At 48.0% G+C, this 18311-nt stretch overlaps 1 protein-coding gene and 1 long non-coding RNA gene across 2 annotated transcripts in view; both read left to right on the top strand.

The window, feature by feature from the left end:
• The first annotated feature begins 1679 nt into the window (after window positions 1-1679).
• Window positions 1680-18311, top strand: part of PITPNB (phosphatidylinositol transfer protein beta) — an 81693-nt gene continuing 65061 nt past the window's right edge. The window contains exons 1-4 of the mRNA XM_073313640.1: window positions 1680-1768; window positions 11386-11416; window positions 12417-12562; window positions 18097-18188. Coding sequence (XP_073169741.1) covers window positions 1749-1768; window positions 11386-11416; window positions 12417-12562; window positions 18097-18188 — 289 coding nt within the window. The 5' untranslated portion in view covers window positions 1680-1748. The remainder of the gene's footprint in view (window positions 1769-11385; window positions 11417-12416; window positions 12563-18096; window positions 18189-18311) is intronic.
• On the top strand, window positions 15694-16196 carry LOC140898973 (uncharacterized). Its single transcript, XR_012155173.1, has 2 exons — window positions 15694-15772; window positions 15935-16196. It is a non-coding gene; the product is annotated as an uncharacterized lncRNA (long non-coding RNA).

Here is an 18311-nt window from a genome sequence, read left to right as displayed (position 1 = left end):
AACCCCCAGTTTGAGAACCTCTGCTCTACAGGGTGTGATCTGTGTTTTTGGGGGTGGGGGCTCGCTAAGGGATGCTACCCAAGTGTGGAGGAGGACTCCATGGGAGGGCTCTATAAGGGATGTTATTGAGGTGGGGGAGGGGAACTCTATAGGGTGTGGCGCAGGGGCTCTATGAGGGACGTTATCCAGGTGGGGGAGGGGCGCTCTATGAGGGACCTTATCCAGGAGGGGGAGGGGGCGCTCTATGAGGGACATTATCCAGGTGGGGGAGGGGAACGCTATAGGGTGGCGAAGGGGCGCTCTATGAGGGACGTTATCCAGGTGGGGGAGGGGAACGCTGTAGGGTGGGGGAGGGGCGCTCTATCAGGGATGTTTTCCAGGTCGGGGAGGGGAACGCTGTAGGGTGGGGGAGGGGCGCTCTATCAGGATGTTTTCCAGGTGGGGGAGGGGAACGCTATAGGGTGGGGGAGGGACGCTCTATCAGGGACGTTATCCGGGGGGGGAGGGGCGCTCTATGAGGGACGTTATCCAGGTGGGGGAGGGGAACGCTGTAGGGTGGGGGAGGGGCGCTCTATGAGGGACGTTATCCAGGTGGGGGAGGGGAACGCTGTAGGGTGGGGGAGGGTCGCTCTATGAGGGACGTTATCCAGGTGGGGGAGGGGAACGCTGTAGGGTGGGGGAGGGGCGCTCTATCAGGGACGTTATCCGGTGGGGGAGGGGCGCTCTATCAGGGACGTTATCCAGGTGGGGGAGGGGAACGCTGTAGGGTGGGGAGGGCGCTCTATCAGGGACGTTATCCAGGTGGGGGAGGGGAACGCTGTAGGGTGGGGGAGGGGGGCTCTATGAGGGACGTTATCCGGGTGGGGGAGGGGAACGTTGTAGGGTGGGGGAGGGCGCTCTAGCAGGGATGTTTTCCAGGTGGGGGAGGGGAACGCTGTAGGGTGGGGGAGGGGCGCTCTATCAGGGACGTTATCGGGGGGGGAGGGTCGCTCTATGAGGGACGTTATCCAGGTGGGGGAGGGAACGCTGTAGGGTGGGGGAGGGGCGCTCTATCAGGGACGTTATCCAGGTGGGGGAGGGGAACGCTGTAGGGTGGGGGAGGGGCGCTCTATGAGGGACGTTATCCAGGTGGGGGAGGGGAACGTTGTAGGGTGGGGGAGGGGCGCTCTAGCAGGGATGTTTTCCAGGTGGGGGAGGGGAACGCTGTAGGGTGGGGGAGGGGCGCTCTATGAGGGACGTTGTCCAGGTCGGCGCTTCTATCGGGCGTGGCTCGGCCCAGGCCAGGAGCTCTACGGGGGCGGTGCCGGGGACTCCTCGGGCCCTGCCGGCAGTACCCAAGGCGGCCCCACCAGGCAGCGCCATCGGCGGAGGCGCCCGACTAGGCCGGGTGTGGCCCTGGGCGGCCTCGAGGCTCTCGAGGGCGGGGCCGCAGGGGACCGGGAGGGTCCTGGCCGCGGTGATTGGCTGGTGAGGAACGAGGCGAGTCCCTCGAGGAGTGGTGCCGCAGGGATTGGTCGAGCAAGGAGCTCGGGGTTCCTAATTGGACTCGATTAGGGGGCGGTAACCTGCGACGCTACTGGCATCGATCATTGGCTACTTTGGGAGGAGGCCGGCGCGAGCCGGCTGGCGCTTCGGGGATTGGGCGAGCGGCTGCGAAGGGGCGGGGTTCGGATCCCGGAAACCGCGCGGTGAAGTCTGGGTAAGCGGTGCCGGTCGCACCTGCGCACTGTGGCTCTGCGTGTGGGAAGATGGTGCTCATCAAGGAATTGTGAGTCGGGGGCCGGGGATCGACCGCGCCGCACATCGCTCGTCTCCGAGGGGAGGGGCCCCCGCGCCCTGCCCCCCCCCCGCCTCTTTGCCTCTGGGCTCCTCCCTCCGTCCCGGGCTCCTCTCCGCCGCCGCCTGCCCCCCCCCCGACCCCGTCCCGGGCTCCTCTTCCCCCCTCCCCCCCGCAGTGCCGTGCTCCTCTTCTCCCCCCATCCCCACCGCCCCCCAAGTCCCGGGCTCCTCTCGACCGCCGCCTGCCCCCCCCCGACCCCGTCCCGGGCTCCTCTTCCCCCCTCCCCCCCGCAGTGCCGTGCTCCTCTTCTCCCCCATCCCCACCGCCCCCCAGTCCCGGGCTCCTCTCCGCCGCCGCCTGCCCCCCCCCGACCCCGTCCCGGCTCCTCTTCCCCCCTCCCCCCCGCAGTGCCGTGCTCCTCTTCTCCCCCCATCCCCACCGCCCCCCAGTCCCGGGCTCCTCTCGGCCGCCGCCTGCCCCCCCCCCCGACCCCGTCCCGGGCTCCTCTTCCCCCCTCCCCCCCCCGCAGTGCCGTGCTCCTCTTCTCCCCCCATCCCCGCCCCCCCCAGTCCCGGGCTCCTCTCCGCCGCCGCCCGCCCCCCCCCGACCCCGTCCCGGGCTCCTCTTCTCCCCCCTCCCCCCCGCAGTGCCGTGCTCCTCTTCTCCCCCCATCCCCGCCCCCCCCAGTCCGGGCTCCTCTCGGCCGCCGCCTGCCCCCCCCGACCCGTCCCGGGCTCCTCTTCCCCCCTCCCCCCCGCAGTGCCGTGCTCCTCTTCTCCCCCCATCCCCACCGCCCCCCCAGTCCCGGGCTCCTCTCGGCCGCCGCCTGCCCCCCCGACCCCGTCCCGGGCTCCTCTTCCCCCCTCCCCCCCGCAGTGCCGTGCTCCTCTTCTCCCCCCATCCCCACCGCCCCCCAGTCCGGGCTCCTCTCGGCCGCCGCCTGCCCCCCCCCCCCCGACCCCGTCCCGGGCTCCTCTTCCCCCCTCCCCCCCGCAGTGCCGTGCTCCTCTTCTCCCCCCATCCCCGCCCCCCCCAGTCCCGGGCTCCTCTCGGCCGCCGCCTGCCCCCCCCGACCCCGTCCCGGCTCCTCTTCCCCCCTCCCCCCCGCAGTGCCGTGCTCCTCTTCTCCCCCCATCCCCACCGCCCCCAGTCCCGGGCTCCTCTCCGCCGCCGCCCGCCCCCCCCGACCCCGTCCCGGGCTCCTCTTCCCCCTCCCCCCCGCAGTGCCGTGCTCCTCTTCTCCCCCATCCCACCGCCCCCCAGTCCCGGGCTCCTCTCGGCCGCCGCCTGCCCCCCCCCCGACCCCGTCCCGGGCTCCTCTTCCCCCCTCCCCCCCGCAGTGCCGTGCTCCTCTTCTCCCCCCATCCCCACCGCCCCCCAGTCCGGGCTCCTCTCGGCCGCCGCCTGCCCCCCCCCCCCGACCCCGTCCCGGGCTCCTCTTCCCCCCTCCCCCCCGCAGTGCCGTGCTCCTCTTCTCCCCCCATCCCCGCCCCCCCCCAGTCCGGGCTCCTCTCGGCCGCCGCCTGCCCCCCCCGACCCCGTCCCGGGCTCCTCTTCCCCCCTCCCCCCCGCAGTGCCGTGCTCCTCTTCTCCCCCCATCCCCACCGCCCCCCAGTCCCGGGCTCCTCTCGGCCGCGCCTGCCCCCCCCGACCCCGTCCCGGGCTCCTCTTCCCCCCTCCCCCCCGCAGTGCCGTGCTCCTCTTCTCCCCCCATCCCCGCCCCCCCCCAGTCCCGGGCTCCTCTCGGCCGCCCGCCTGCCCCCCCCGACCCCGTCCCGGGCTCCTCTGACCCCGTCCCGGGCTCCTCTTCACTCTGAGATAGCGCGTCCCCCGCAGTGCCGTGCTCCTCTTCTCCCCCCATCCCCGCCCCCCCCCAGTCCCGGGCTCCTCTCGGCCGCCGCCTGCCCCCCCCCCCGACCCCGTCCCGGGCTCCTCTTCCCTCCTCCCCCCCGCAGTGCCGTGCTCCTCTTCTCCCCCCATCCCCACCGCCCCCCAGTCCCGGGCTCCTCTCGGCCGCCGCCTGCCCCCCCCGACCCGGGCTCCTCTTCTTCTCCCCCTCCCACCCCATTCTGGGCTTCTCGCCACCGCCCGCCTCCTCTCCTCTTCTCCCCCCCCCCCCCGCAGTCCCGGGCTCCTCCTCTTCCCCCCAGTCCCCGGCCTCCTCCCCGTTGCCCGCCTCCTCTTCCCCCTAGTCCCGGCCTCCTCTCCCACCCCCCGGCCCCGTCCCGGGCTCCTCTTCTTCTCCCCCACCCCGCAGTCCCGGGCTCCTCGCCGCCGCCCGCCTTCTCTTCCCCCCTCCGCCCCCAGTTCCGGGCTCCTCCCTCCCGGGCTTGCCGCCGCCCCCCCCCCCCCATACCCCGTCGCGGGCTTCTCTTCTTCTCCCCCGCAGTCGCGGGCTCCTCGCCGCTGCCCGTCCCCGTCCCGGCCTTGGCCCCGTCCCGGGCTCCTCACCCCCCCAGCCCGGCCCCTCTCCGAACGGGCCCCCGTGGGGCCTGGCTATCGCCCTGTGGGGTCCTGCAGCACCTGCCTCGGGGGCTTCTCCCTCACCCCTGCAGACAGGTGGTGAATCCTCCTCCCTCTTCCCCTCTCTGTACCATGTTTCCATCTTGCCCTGCATCTCCACTGGCTATTGTGCCTGGCTCTTGCCTGCTTCATGCCCTTGAGGGACACTGCCCCGGTCACCGATTAGCTGCCTGCCTCCCCTCTGCCACCGGGGCTAACCCAGTCTAACAGCTTTGACTAACTGACCTGCCCACAAATGGTCAAATCGTGTCTAATATGGGACTGAGTGCCTTGTTTGTTCTTAATTAGTAATAAATAATACTCCGCAAGCCATGGGTTTCCCCCGCCCAAGGCAGATGAGATGTGCCTTAACTGTGATCTGGGTGTCCCCTGAACCCTCTTGGGGGAAGGGAAAAGTAAAGAGGAGATTCTGAGCCTGGACTGTCTTGGAGGGATGAGTACTGAGCCTGATTCCAGAGAGGGCAAAAGTGAATGAGTTTCAGTAAGTCCTGGAGCACTGGGGAAGATCCATACAACTGGAAGAAAGCTAATGTTGTGGCAATTTTAAAAAGGGTGAATGGAATGAACTGAGTGATTACAGGCCTGTGAGCCTGCCATTAATTGTAGGCAAGATATTGGAGCAGCTGATGCTGCACTCCATTAATAAAGAATTAAAGGAGGGTAATGTCATTAATGCAAATCAGCATGGGTTTATGGAAAATAGATCTTGTCAAACTAACTCAAGATCTGTCTTCATGAGATTGCAGGTTGTTAATGACTATAATAGTGTTGACATACTTAGATTTCTGTGAGGCATTTGACTTGGTACTACATGACTTGTTGATTAAAAGGATGAATGGGATACAATGATCATGGTATACATTAAGTGTATTAAAAACTGGCTAACTGCTAGGTCTGAAATCTGTAAACAGAAATTGTAAACAGGAATAATCATCAAGCAGATGTATTTCCATTGAGGTCCTGCAGGGATTAGTTGTATGCTAGAAGTGTGTGCAATTGACACAACTCTGAGATAGCGCGTAAATAATGAAGAGAGACAGGTCACTGATTCAGAGAGATCTGGGATTGCTTGGTAAATGGGGCACAAACTATGTTTTAATATGGCTAAATAGAAATGTATAAATCTAAGAACAAAAATGTAGGCCATAGTTATAGGATGGGGACTGTGTTCTGGGAAATAGTGACTCAGAAAAAATTGAGTGGTGTGGTAGATAATCACCTGAATGTCAGCTCCCAATGTGATTCTGTGGCAAAAAGAGCTACCTAATGCAGTCCTAGGGTGCATAAACAAGGGAATCCTCTAGTAGGCTTAGAGAGGTTATTTTACTGCTGTATTTAGCACTGCTCTAGTGCAGCTGGAATACTGTAGTTCGGTTTTGGTGCCCACAATTCAAGAAGGGAATTGATAAATTGGAACAGGTTCAGAGAAGAGCCAGGAGTGTGAGTAAAGGATTAGAAAACCTGCCTTATAGTGAGACTCACAGAGCTCAATCTAGTTAGCTTAACAAACGGAGGTTAGGGTGTGACTTGATTACAATCTAGGAGTGTCTACATGAGGAACAAATATTTAATAACGGACTCTTCGGTCTAGCAGAGAAAGCTCTAACATGGTCCAGTGGCTGGAAGTTGATGCTAGACAAATTCAAACTGGAAATAAGGTGTACATTTTTGACAGGGTAATTAACCACTTGAAGAGTTTACCCAGGGTCATGGTGGATTCTCTGTCATTGACTATTTTTAAGTCAAGGTTTGATATTTTTCTAAAAAAGATGCTCTAGAAATTATTTTCAGGAAATTCTGTGACTTATTTACGGGTCACACTAGATGATCACAATGGCCCTTTTGGCCTTTGACTCCATAAATCTGAACTATTGGTTTGCTCTGGACTGTATTTATATTAGACATGAATAACTGAGTTTTAAAATTACCCTGTGAACCTGGCCTAATAATTGCCAACAGACAATGGTGATGATTATACTTCACATGTTCTCTACTCCTTTTTCATTTTTTGTAGCAGGAGAACCAACTGTAGGCTTCTTCTCTAAAGGAAAGAATGTTCCCTTGGTATCCTTGCAGTGTGTTGGCAACAGGTTTTAACAAATATGCCAGATTTATCTATTCTATTTTGTTGTTTATGGAGCAAAGTGTAATTGTTGAGATTGTACTATAAATGATGATTTAACTGGGGATGGGTCCTGCTGTGAGCGGGGGGTGGGACTAGGTGACCTCCTGGGACCCCTGCCCACCCTGAGATTCTATGAAATATGCAAGTGCAGATACTAGAACAGTTCTAAGTGTGGAATTACAACTTGTGGTGTGTGATGCATTGTCTACCTGTTAGATAAAGGAAATGCTAGGAGCACTAGAAACCGCAATAACAGATTGGGATGAAATAACAGTTGTCAATTGCGAAGACCGACTCAAACTTTTGCACTTTCTTAGATTAAGCAGTTTTCATACATCTGACAGTGTCTCTGAGTGCTCAGCTTCTCCTAGAGCTCTTTCATACAGCAATGCCTTAAAGTGTTGGTTTTGCTCAAACTTGAGGGATGGAATTGGCAGTGGGCAGCTGGCTTAAAATGATGGTTCTGAGTTTTAAAATTAGCTCTTTTCACCTGTCCAAAGTAATGTCAAAGTTGATGTTTGGAGGCCATGTCTAAAATATCTAGTAGCAAATGTAATTGCCTCATTCCCATTATCTTGAAATGTCTCTTCCTCTGCTGGGCATTGCACTGAATTTTGTTTTGTTGAAGAAATTCCCACTGTCCAGAATAAATCTTCCCTTATGTTGCATTTCCAAGTCAACTATGGTGACTTGTTAAAGGAACGTACTTCTTCCTTGTACATAACCTGAACTTCTGGCCAGGTTTATGATGTTTGGAGCCCCAGTGTTAACTTTAGGACTTAATGCTGTGACAACTTAAGCAATATTTAGCAAATTCCTCTGCCAAGCAAATGAGTTAGTGCTGGAGTGTCAAATGTGGACCACCACCAACAGTCATGATGTACAGAATAATGCTTCAGCTCTTGTCTTTATAGCACAGATACTGATGATCTTGTTGATTTGTGGTTAATATACACTGTTGTCCTGTGCTTTACTTTGTTCTATCCACTCTCATTTGTCCTCACAGTCTACATGAGGGGAGAATTGCATCCCAGTAGAAATGAACATTGCAGACTGTGTAGAGCATCACTGCACTGAGACTCTGCTGTTTAGATGGCCCACTTGTTTGAGAGAGAGATGGATATGGATGGACTCATCTAACAGTTTCCTTCTGTCGGGTTATGAGTAATCGGTCAGCTAAAGAAACCTCCCTCTTACAACAGCAGTTGGGAAAGAGTCCATAGACGCGAGGCTGCAATGTTGGCACAATGACTTATAGACGTCACTGCTTGAAAAGACCAGTTTCATTTCTCTCCCTCCCGTGACCAGTGCAGGCTTGTTCCCTATGTTGTTTTCTAATGGTTTTTGTAGTGTAGTTTTGAAGGGTTCAATTATGGGGCTCTCACCATTTCCATTAGGAGACTGTTGTTCCAAGTGATGTACTGAAATTTTTCTGATGCTTAGCTGTATATAATTGCACCTACTTATGCCCTCTTTGACCCCTCCAAATAATTCCTTTCTTCTGGTGTTTATATCCATTCAGTGCAGTACAATATAATACAACTTTATTTGCATTTTGTATTTGGCACAAACTGTGTTCCAAAGCCCTTGGATTAAATTTCACAACTGCATCATTGTTATACTATACAAAGTATTACATAACTTTTACTCTTTTGGCATAAGGAATTATTTCAACCTGTTTATGCTGCTTTTATCAGAATTTGCTCCAGTTTTTTATTTTAAGCATCTTTGCAGTGCTTGAGATGTGGAACAAAGAGTTAAAAACATACAGCATTAAAATACAAGTAAACACAAGATGCCAGCCAAGACTCTCCAAATAATTGCTCTCCAAAATCCAGTAAACAGTACCACCTCATCATCATCATCTCCAAATTAATCCCATCAACCCATCTCCCTGTATGCTTAGGGACAAGATGAGCCCCGGGAGAGTGTCCAGAAAAGTAACGAATCTGAGGAGTGGCCAGGAGTGCATTCTGGAGTAAGGAGCACCACCTTCTCCGATTTAGACCAAAGTGGCTCCAGTTTGAGCATTTCTGTTGCTTGCAACCACAGCAGTATGCATAGGGAGATGGGCTGTCACTTAACTAGCCATAATAATTAATTTTTATTAACCACTTTGCACTTTATAGGTCAAAGCAGCACTTTGAACTCCACCTGGGAGTCAGCAGATGGACTGATCAGCTGTATAATGTGCTCCCTGCAGGAAACCCCATTTAGCAAGTAAACAGCCACATTTGCCACTAACTTTAGCTTCCAAATCATCCCAAGGTCTGTCATCATGTGTAGCATGCTGCAATAATCTGAGCTCAGGGTGTCAAAGGCATGAATAATTGTAGCAAGGTCTATGTCTGATAGAAACAGTCACTCCTCAGGCACAGATGAGTTGTGGAGGCAGTGTTCTTGGCCAAAATTCTTAGCTCTGAGCAGTCCCAGAATTTATAAAGAGCTGTGTATTGTATACCTATGAGACAACTGAACAAGTACCAGTAATTTCAGCAGTCAGGTGCCCGGAATTGGATGCACAGAGCATCCTAGCTGTTTGTGCATGCCACAGCTCTAGTAGGAGAGACAATTTCCTCCTTGCTACAAGATGAGGGTGATGTGATTGTTTTACGCATGCCCCAAAACTTCATTGGCCTTTTTTGCTGGTCCCTCCCTTTGCACACTCTCGCCTGGTGTGCTCTCTGCTTGCAACTACTGCTTCCCAAGTTTCTCCTTCCCACCGACTATTTGTATTTAAGATTATTTCCTCCTGAGGTATTTATTAGCTGTATTTTCCCAAATTGAACCTCATTTTATGTTTTGCACTGTTATAGGCTGGAGAATGAGTCACTATTGCTTAAATGAATTAGGGTGGGTGAATTATTATTTTTTAGGACACAAACTGTTTTCTAAAAAAGAAAAGGAGTACTTGTGGCATCTTTAGAGACTAACCAATTTATCTGAGCATAAGCTTTCAAGTACTCCTTTTCTTTTTGTGAATACAGACTAACACGGCTGCTACTCTGAAACTGGCTTCTATTACTCACCCTGTTTCATTCATATAGCTTTCCAAATTATTCACCTTTAGGGCTGAAATCTTCTGTTCTTGGTTTCTGCTTCAAGGTAAATTTTTGGAAAGCTCAAGCAAAGTGCTTTCAGTTATGGGATAGGATAAAATATCCTCTGTGGGAGGGAGAACTTCCAAGATCCTTATACAGCTGAAGTATAAAAAGTAAAACTATATATGGGTAGTCCTTGGGGATTAAAATCCTAGCTTGTTGTGGGGTTGAGGCAAAGGAGAAATAATTTTTATAAGTAATTATAAACCATTTCTAAGTATGCATGGTGTGAAGCTAAAATTGAAGCAAAGACTTTTGAATCTCAGCCCTCCCCGCCCTCCCTTGTGGCATCACTGCAAAATTCTGCCTTACTGGAGGCTTATGCAGGCACAGAAGCTGTAGCTGGGGCATTTTGTATTTAAAAACGTTTGCAAGTGTCTAACTGAAAACTCCTCAGCCCAAAAAGTGTCTTAACATTTGGAGCAAGAAAAAGTTGTGAGTGGCAAAAAAATAATAGAGTCTTTGATGGGTGTGCAACCGTTCCTGCATTCTACAAATACAAGCTTTTACTTACAGGAAAATTGTGCCATTCTGTTGCAGAGATGCAGCTCTTCCCAGCGGCAACTGATGTGATGTAGTTTTATTAACCCAGTTTGACAGTGTGGCCAAAATTAGGAGCAACAAAAATGGGGCATTAATCTCTGTCGTCTTTCCATATACACTTCGTTAGTTTAGTGTTTAAATACAGAAAATTCTCCCATCCCATTTTCTTGGGAAAAACAAACCTTTTAAAAAAAATGCAGATTTCTTAATGCAATATTAAGTTGGTCAATTCTTAGGTAATTTCTTCATTCCCGATAATTGTGATTTTTAAGGTTTTTACAGCGTTAAGTTGGCCTATTGCACATGTGCTTTTAGTGTAAAACAGAATTAGTAAATACTGTATTACAGAAGCTTGATTGTTGCTGTTGAAATATTAACATTTCCTGATATTTGTGATTTTTAAGTCTGCTATATTAGATGTATCAACACTGTATGTAAAGTACCTGCCCAGTCGTACGCACCCTTTGCTCTCCCAAATTCAGTGGAGGGCGATCTGTATTTACTTTTAGTAATGAGTACTTAACAGTTGCAATAATGAAAGAAATGCAGTGCGCTCAGATTTGTGGTCGCTCTCATTCATTATCGTAGGGCTAGTCTGCGCTGGCAACGCTGAAGCGCTTTGATGTGCCTGTGCGGTCACGGCGCAGTGCTGGGGGAAAGCTCTCCTAGCGCTCTAAAAAGCCACCTCCGTGAGGGGCGCAGCTACCAGTGCTGAGCACTGTCTGCACTGGTGCTTTTCAGTGCTGAAACTTGTTGCACTCGGAGGGGGGGGGTGTTTTCACACCCCTCAGCGTGGAAGTTGCAGTGCTGTAAATGGCTAGTGTAGACAAGCCCTTGCTTTGCATCAGCAGTAGTAATTCAGGGATCTCAAGGTACTGTACAAAATCTTCATTCCTGTTTTACAGATGAGGAAACTGAGGTCCATGAGTGCTGGGGGGCGGTGGTGGCCTGAGACGTACAGGAGGTCAGACTAAATGATTGGACCGTCCTTCATTGCCTTAAACGCTGACTCTCTGAAGTGACTTGCCTGAGGGGTCACTTCATGTCAATAGCAGAGCTGGATATAATTCTTGGGTCTCCTTACTCCTCCCCTGCTTCAACCACTTGAACCTTTTGCCTTATAACAAGTGTTTAACATGGGGTTGTACTTGGTTGATTACTTTCTACTTATGTAATTTTACTGTCTGCCTAGTATTTTATAAAAGGTCAATGAACATAATTGATTCTGCCATTTTTATGAATATCTGTGGAACAGATGGCTGACTATTTAGATGCTTATTTTATACATTCAGTTTGTTCCTTTTCTCTTTCAGCCGAGTGGTTTTACCATGCTCAGTGCAAGAGGTATGTACTCTCTACCTTTCTAGTTGGGCTTTGTGGTCTTATTTTAAAAACTGATTAGCCGGGATCCAAATGTTGGTTCGGTGCTGTGCGTCCACTAGTCTACCAGATGTGAGATACTGTCCCATCAGTGAGGCAGAACAAACTTGTCTCAGCTCAGTGAACTTCAAAGCAGACAAATGACTACAGGTCAAGAAACTTTAGCTGCTTCCAAGTCAATCCAGTGCTTATGATCAAGAAAAGGAAATTGTAAATCTCTTCATTGCTGCAGAAACTTCCTGCTGATCAGGCATTGTGTGACTCCAGCTAATATAGTTCTGTCCCCCATAAAACAGGGATAGGGACACTCTTTAAGTGTCTGAAACTGAGGATTTAAATGGCACTGAAATGCACTTAAGTAAAGCTCACTCCCCCAAGTTGAACAGAAAACTTCCTGTTCTAAGGGGAAATGCAGCCTCTTTCGTTTACCTTCTGGTAGCTAGTTCCATCCACCTAAATAGCTTTCTCCAAAGAAAGCTGTGTTATATACATGTGTACTGACCTCTTGAGTAACTGTGTGCATGTTAAAGCTGCAACACTGGAAATAAAACTAATCATTTCACAATTTTACTAAACTAAAAACACTTAAATAGTCATACTTGCATGTCTTTTGCCAGAACAGAAATAGTGTTTTGTAGTTCTCTTGGGTATCATGGAAAATTAATAGCACAAAGAATAAAATTCTTGATCTGTCTAGTGAGGCCCAAGATTGTATGCTGTTGTATTAATGTGGAACAAAACAAATAGATCACAGAGCCTGTTTTCATGATCCATTAGACATACTTTTCCAATATTTTGTCATTCTCTAGTGTGCACTTTCCTTATACTAAAGTGTCAGTTTGCTTGCATGTAATTATGTCCATACAAAGTTCTCTGGTCAAATTGAAATATCTAAATTCTGACACACTAAACAGTTTTCCTCTGTCCCATTTTAACGTTGAAATTTTGTATCTCTTAATTTCAGTATCAAGTTGGGCAACTTTACTCTGTGGCAGAAGCTAGTAAAAATGAAACAGGAGGTGGTGAAGGAATTCAAGTCTTAAAGAATGAGCCTTATGAAAAGGATAGTGAAAAGGGACAGTATACCCACAAAATCTATCACTTAAAGAGGTAAGGGATCTATTTGGGTTCTTTCTGTGGGGGAATTACTGACCCATGATTTCCCAGCTCCTATTTTTATTATGTAAAAGTACAATACACTGCAGTCTTGTCCAGGAAATATTTAGAGCCAGTTTGGAATTTTATGAAGGGTAATGGGGAAGAAGAAGAGCACACCATAAAATGGGTCTGGACATCAAAAAATAGTTTTAGGCACTTAATTCAGAGGAGACTTTTCTGCTGTTTTATACAGCTCATCAAATTGCTGATGTTAAATACATGAGTTTTCCCAAAGCTTGTGATACTTCGGCCTGTGCTTTGGTTAGTGAAGAAATTCATGGCAGCAGGATATCGCCACCAACATATATTTTTGACAAGACTTTACTTGATGCCTTTCCCTGTGCGATGTGAGCACTACCTCAGCCAGGCTACAGGTCCCTGGACTGTTCCTGAAATTGGGCCATATTTGCTACCAGTGAGCTATGTTCTCTTCTTTTTACAATTATGGAAGAGGAGTTCCTCTGAGGTCATTTTCTTGCTTACTCTTTTGATACACATGCACCAGTGTGATGTGTCTAGTATAAAAAGTGGTTTAATATCTTGGCTACAGTTGTCTTCCACTTCTACTCTTGAATGGGAAATGTTCATTAATATTTGCCTATTAAAGTTGTTGCTGGAATCTTGCTACAGCTGCTGGGACCCCTGATCTATTTTGATCTTGTCAGTACTGTAAACAGACTGTCCAGTGGACCAAAGAGTATAGTTCTGTATCTATTACGGTTTTCTTTGAAGGCTTAAATAATATAGAACAGAAGGTTGTAGTTAAGACCTAGAAAAAACTGACTAACAAGAAATGGATTGTTGAACAGAACCTCCTTCTAGTTTTCTGTGATTGGTAATGTCAACGTTTTCAAAGTTAGGAATATAACTTTCTGACCTAAGAAATTCCTCCTTGGTTGTCTTTCATTTTCCTTACCTAAAGTGGATATGGGATTCAACTAAGCCCATGTTTTGTGCTAGTGTTTAATTTGGTAGGTGTATGCAGTACAAATTGGTAATGGAGATGTGCCAGGGCTTCATTTCGTCAGGAAGCTGTACGTGTTCTACTTCAGTTTAAAATTAAGATACTGGTAGTTAAGTGTGTTGCTACAATTTTGTGGTGTAGCTAGTAGAAATTGACTTGTGCGGAGTTTGCTCACCAAAGTTTGAGGAGTGAAGCCCTCCTCCCTTATTTTCTGTTGGACTACTCAGCATGATAATCACTGGTGTTGTTTTGCATGGCTTACTATATCTAGTTTACCATTTTACAAGAAATCAGAATTTTCAGCTCTCTTGTAATTGTTTAAACTGCTCTTCTTCTTTTGTTCCTGCAAAAAATTATGAACATGAGCCTCCCAGCTGGCCTGTCCTATTTCTAGAGCCCCTGTCACAATAGTATTTCGGAACTAAGTGATTTAGAGATGTGTATTAAATAAGAAGTCTTAACTTGGGTCATTAGAGTATGACTTGTTTATAGACTGCTTTTAATGTGGGGTTTCTTACAGCTTTCCAGTTAGTTCACTGAGCTCACATGTTTTAAGAATATGTATTATCTTTTTTAAAAGAGATCTGGAACTCAGTAACGTTTAACTTTTTGATCTGGTTCTCTCAGATTATATTATTCCTGGGGAATTCTGCGCTGCTGTGCAATGCAGAATTTAGCGGAACTCCCTGTTTACCCTGCAGAATTTCTGGCTGCCACTAGGGGCCGCTGGACTCTGCGGAGCCCAGCTCAAAGTGAGCAGATCGCCCAGCCTGGGAGGGCTGGAGGCTGCACGCTCTGCTTGATCCTCATTCTCCCAGGATGGGAGAGGGCCTGGGAGAACCAACCAGCTTTGGCAAAGGGTGAGGGAGGGCAGGGCTGTATCACAACACGTCCCCTGGTGGGACAGTAAAGAAACTGCGGGGAGTAAAGGCTCTGGGTGTGCTGGGGCCTGGGGCGGTGCCTTGCGGCTGATCTCTGCGGGCCCAACACAGCCCCCTCGAGCACTCCCGACTGGGTTGTTAACTGTCTACCCCTGTGGGAATCTTTTTTGCTGTTGTCTGTATTGTTGACATACTTGTTGACAGGTATTTTGAAATAAATAACCAAAATAATTGAAACTGGAGTGATTATATTGTGGTGTTTTGACAAATAAAATGTGCAGAATTTTGAAGAATTTTAAAATATTGTGTACAGAGTTTTGGGGGTTTTTTTGTTTTTTGTTTTAAATTTTTTGATGCAGAGTTTTTAATTTTTTGTTGCAAAATTCCCCCAGGAGTATAATGTATAATAGCCACTTTCTGTGATACATGAGGATGTAATTCCTATGTTTAAACTTCAGTATTTTACATACTTAAAACTAGAGCTGGTTGAGCAAAACTCCAATAATTTAGCTAACTCTATTCCATCAATTCATGAAGAAATTATTCATGAATAACTTCTTCTGTTTGACAAACTCCTTAAAAAGTGAAAAACCCAAAGGCACTTTTGCAAGTGCACACACATTCATTAAATTAAATGTAGAGTTAGGTATGTCCTAGTGCATATTAATCTCTGAATGGGAATATCCCTTAGACAGGAAGGTATATTATATTTGAAGGATTGTACTCTAAATGGAAAGGGGAAAGGCAAACTGAAGGCACAGGAACAATAGACAAACTAGGGTGAGGCAATAACAGCGGGGAAGGCTGCAGATCTCCTTGTCAGACCTGGGCACAATGCAGAGATTACACTGGTGGATGTTGTTGAAGGTCTCCTGGCAATGAATGAAGATCCATTGTCCATTGGAGATATTTTCTATCATTGGCTTTCACTACCATTGATTATGAGGTGTTGCTGACTTGCGTGCAGAGGGAGTGGATATGACTTCTCTCAGGTTGCTGACCATTCCCAAGGGAGGAGGATGAATCCTTGTTCATCATCCCCAAGAGTGCTCCCATGTGGAATCAAACAGATTTCAATTTTATCTCCCTGACAGTTCAAGACCTACATTGAATCAGTGGTGGGGGAGGGGTGTTAATAAGGGGTATTTCAATATGTTGTGTGCTTTCTCATTTGACCCAGCCGGTGCTGTCCAATGCCTGATTCAGTGTCTGTGGGAGACTGAGGTGACGGCAAAATGAGATGTCACTCCCAGCAGAGAGCCAAAGCAGGAACCCCTTTGGTTTAAAAGAGGGAGCTGCTCACAGGGTCCTGAAGTGGTGAATGCATTTCTTAAATAGCCAGATATGTTGTTCTCCAGCTTGTGCTACCTAGGCATTTGGGGAAGGAGGGGTATGAGAAGAGCTAATGTTTATCGTAAAGGTGGGAGTGGTGACTATTTGTCAAATTTTAATTCAGTCTTTGATTTGTTGTTTTTCTAGTGTGGAGTGAGGAGCAGCTACTGGTCCAGTCTTTTTATGTGGCTTTTGTGTTTGTCAATGGTGCATAGAGCTTGGGATGTGTGTATCTTTTGTATATAAATCAAATAAATGTTGTTCGGCTGGTTCACATCTGATCCTTGGGTGGAAGAGTGTGGTACAGGCACTATTCAGTGTAAATTATACATCAACTGAAGTTACCCAAATGTTAGGATAGCCAGATCTTCATGTCTCTAATTAGATTTCAGAGTGGTAGCCGTGTTAGTGTGTATCAGCAAAAAGAACGAGGAGTCCTTTGTAGCACTTAGAGACTAACATTTATTTGGGCATAAGCTTTTGTGAGCTAAAACCCACTTCATCAGGTAAGTTTTAGCCCACAAAAGCTTATGCCCAAATAAATGTTAGTCTCTAAGGTGCTACAAAGTACTCCTCGTTCTTTTTTCTGCTAATTAGAATAATTTGGTCATAAAGTGTAGTAAGTAATACCTTATCTATTCACTTTAAATACTGAAATCTCATGTTTGCTATCAATCAGTGTTTTCCTATTCAAGATTAAACTTGTTCATGTCAGATAATTTTTTTTTTATTGCCAAACAGAGGTTCCAGCTTGGCAGCATGAGCCAAAACATGAGCTGATCTGTTGGAGCTAACTACAAGCATATGGAAAATTATATCTGGAACTTAATGTACAGGGTTGCTGTGGCTACTGTGAAGTTGTTAGAATATTTTTGTTGGGTTGGCTCTGGCTGGCCCATTTAAATCTGTTTCAAGCATTAAGGTTGAATATTTGAAAATAACAATACATTATTTTGCCATTTGTTCTGGATCTCTCCATCTGGTCAGTCACCAGTCGTACCTATTGAAGTGTGAACTCACTAACTCTACAATCATGTTGAAGAGGTGATCTTTACTTACCAGCCATTCTTTAGGGAAAAGATGACTTTTCCATTCCATTTGAGGTAGAAAGAACCTTGAATGATTGTCCTGAGTGTTGGACTTCAGCATGGGTTGCTGGCCTTGTTCTTGGCCCCTTCATTCTTTTCTCCAGTCTAGCCCCACTGACTTTTCAGCTTGCTTTCTTGATCTAATAGGGCATGGGACACTGAAAATATTCTCCATTTTAAAGGGAATCTGTTCAGGAACTGGGTATCATCAAACACTAGAGGTAGTGAAATGATAAGGAATTAAAGCAGGCCATAGGTTCAATTGCCATCTTAAGCAGTAATTTCTTTCTCCTCAAGAAATCAGATAAAATCCTAACTTGAGTTGCAAGAGGTAGCAATCTAACCACATAACATGGCATTTGTGAGTAATCATTATCTGCTATGTGGGATCAGTTGATGTGAAAAGGAACAACTAATTCCTGGAAGGTTGTTGCAGGCCATTCTTTAAGTGCATGGGCAGAGCTGAGTGCAGATGTCTGTACTATAACTACCTTAAGTCTGTACCACTGATTACAATTTTATAAGCTACAAACTCGCAGTCTTCAAAAAAAGAAATAAACGTTTTAGTGTTGGAGCTATTCCTGATCCATTATGGATAATGAGAACCACAACTGTAGATAGAATCTCTCCTGTTTCAGGGCATAAACCAATCACCAGTTGCCTGGGGTTCAGAAAAACTTATCTTTATGGGGTTTCTGTACTTTTCTCTGAAGCATCTGGTCTGACCACTCTTGGGGAGAGAATTCTGGATTAGGTGGGCCTTAGGTTTACTCAGGCCTGACAATTCCTATACTAAGAATCAAAATTTACTTAAGACATAACTGGGATAATTTAATTGATTCCTATCCAGGTTCTAGATCAGAGCTAACTGAGCTACATGACTTCATCTATGTCATGTCATGCTGCTAGAGAGATCAACAGACCAGAACCTTAGAGCAGAGTTTCTTTAGACAATGGTGTTTACGGTAGTTGAAGAGAAAGGAAAGCTAAACTAAACTTATGATTGAGATCATGCTGCTGAAAATGTTTAATTGAGTCCATTACTTTGGGAATGGGAACATTATTGCAGTTCATACAAATTAAACTGATTGCTTGTGCATCATAATTTTTAATATGCTTGGGTAAAAAAAGTGCCTTTTCAATTAGATTGCTAGAAATCATTGTGGAATCTCATTCAGTTGGCAGAGCTGTAACAAACATACACTATTTTGCTCTTCACAGTAAAGTTCCTGGGTTTGTAAGGATGATTGCTCCAGAAGGCTCCTTGGTATTCCATGAAAAGGCTTGGAATGCATATCCATATTGTAGAACAAGTAAGCTTGCTCTGAATTGATTCTTACCTTTTTGCCATACTGCTTAGAGATGCTATCAAGTGGTTTAGGCCCCAAAGTTTTGTAATTGGGTGGAAAATACCTTACAGGTCACTTTTTGGCAAA

The sequence above is a fragment of the Lepidochelys kempii genome, chromosome 15 (assembly GCF_965140265.1).
Source record: "Lepidochelys kempii isolate rLepKem1 chromosome 15, rLepKem1.hap2, whole genome shotgun sequence".
Taxonomy (NCBI): Eukaryota; Metazoa; Chordata; order Testudines; family Cheloniidae; genus Lepidochelys; species Lepidochelys kempii.
The sequence above is the reverse complement of the archived record's forward strand: the minus strand, read 5'-3'. Positions and strand labels throughout refer to the sequence as shown.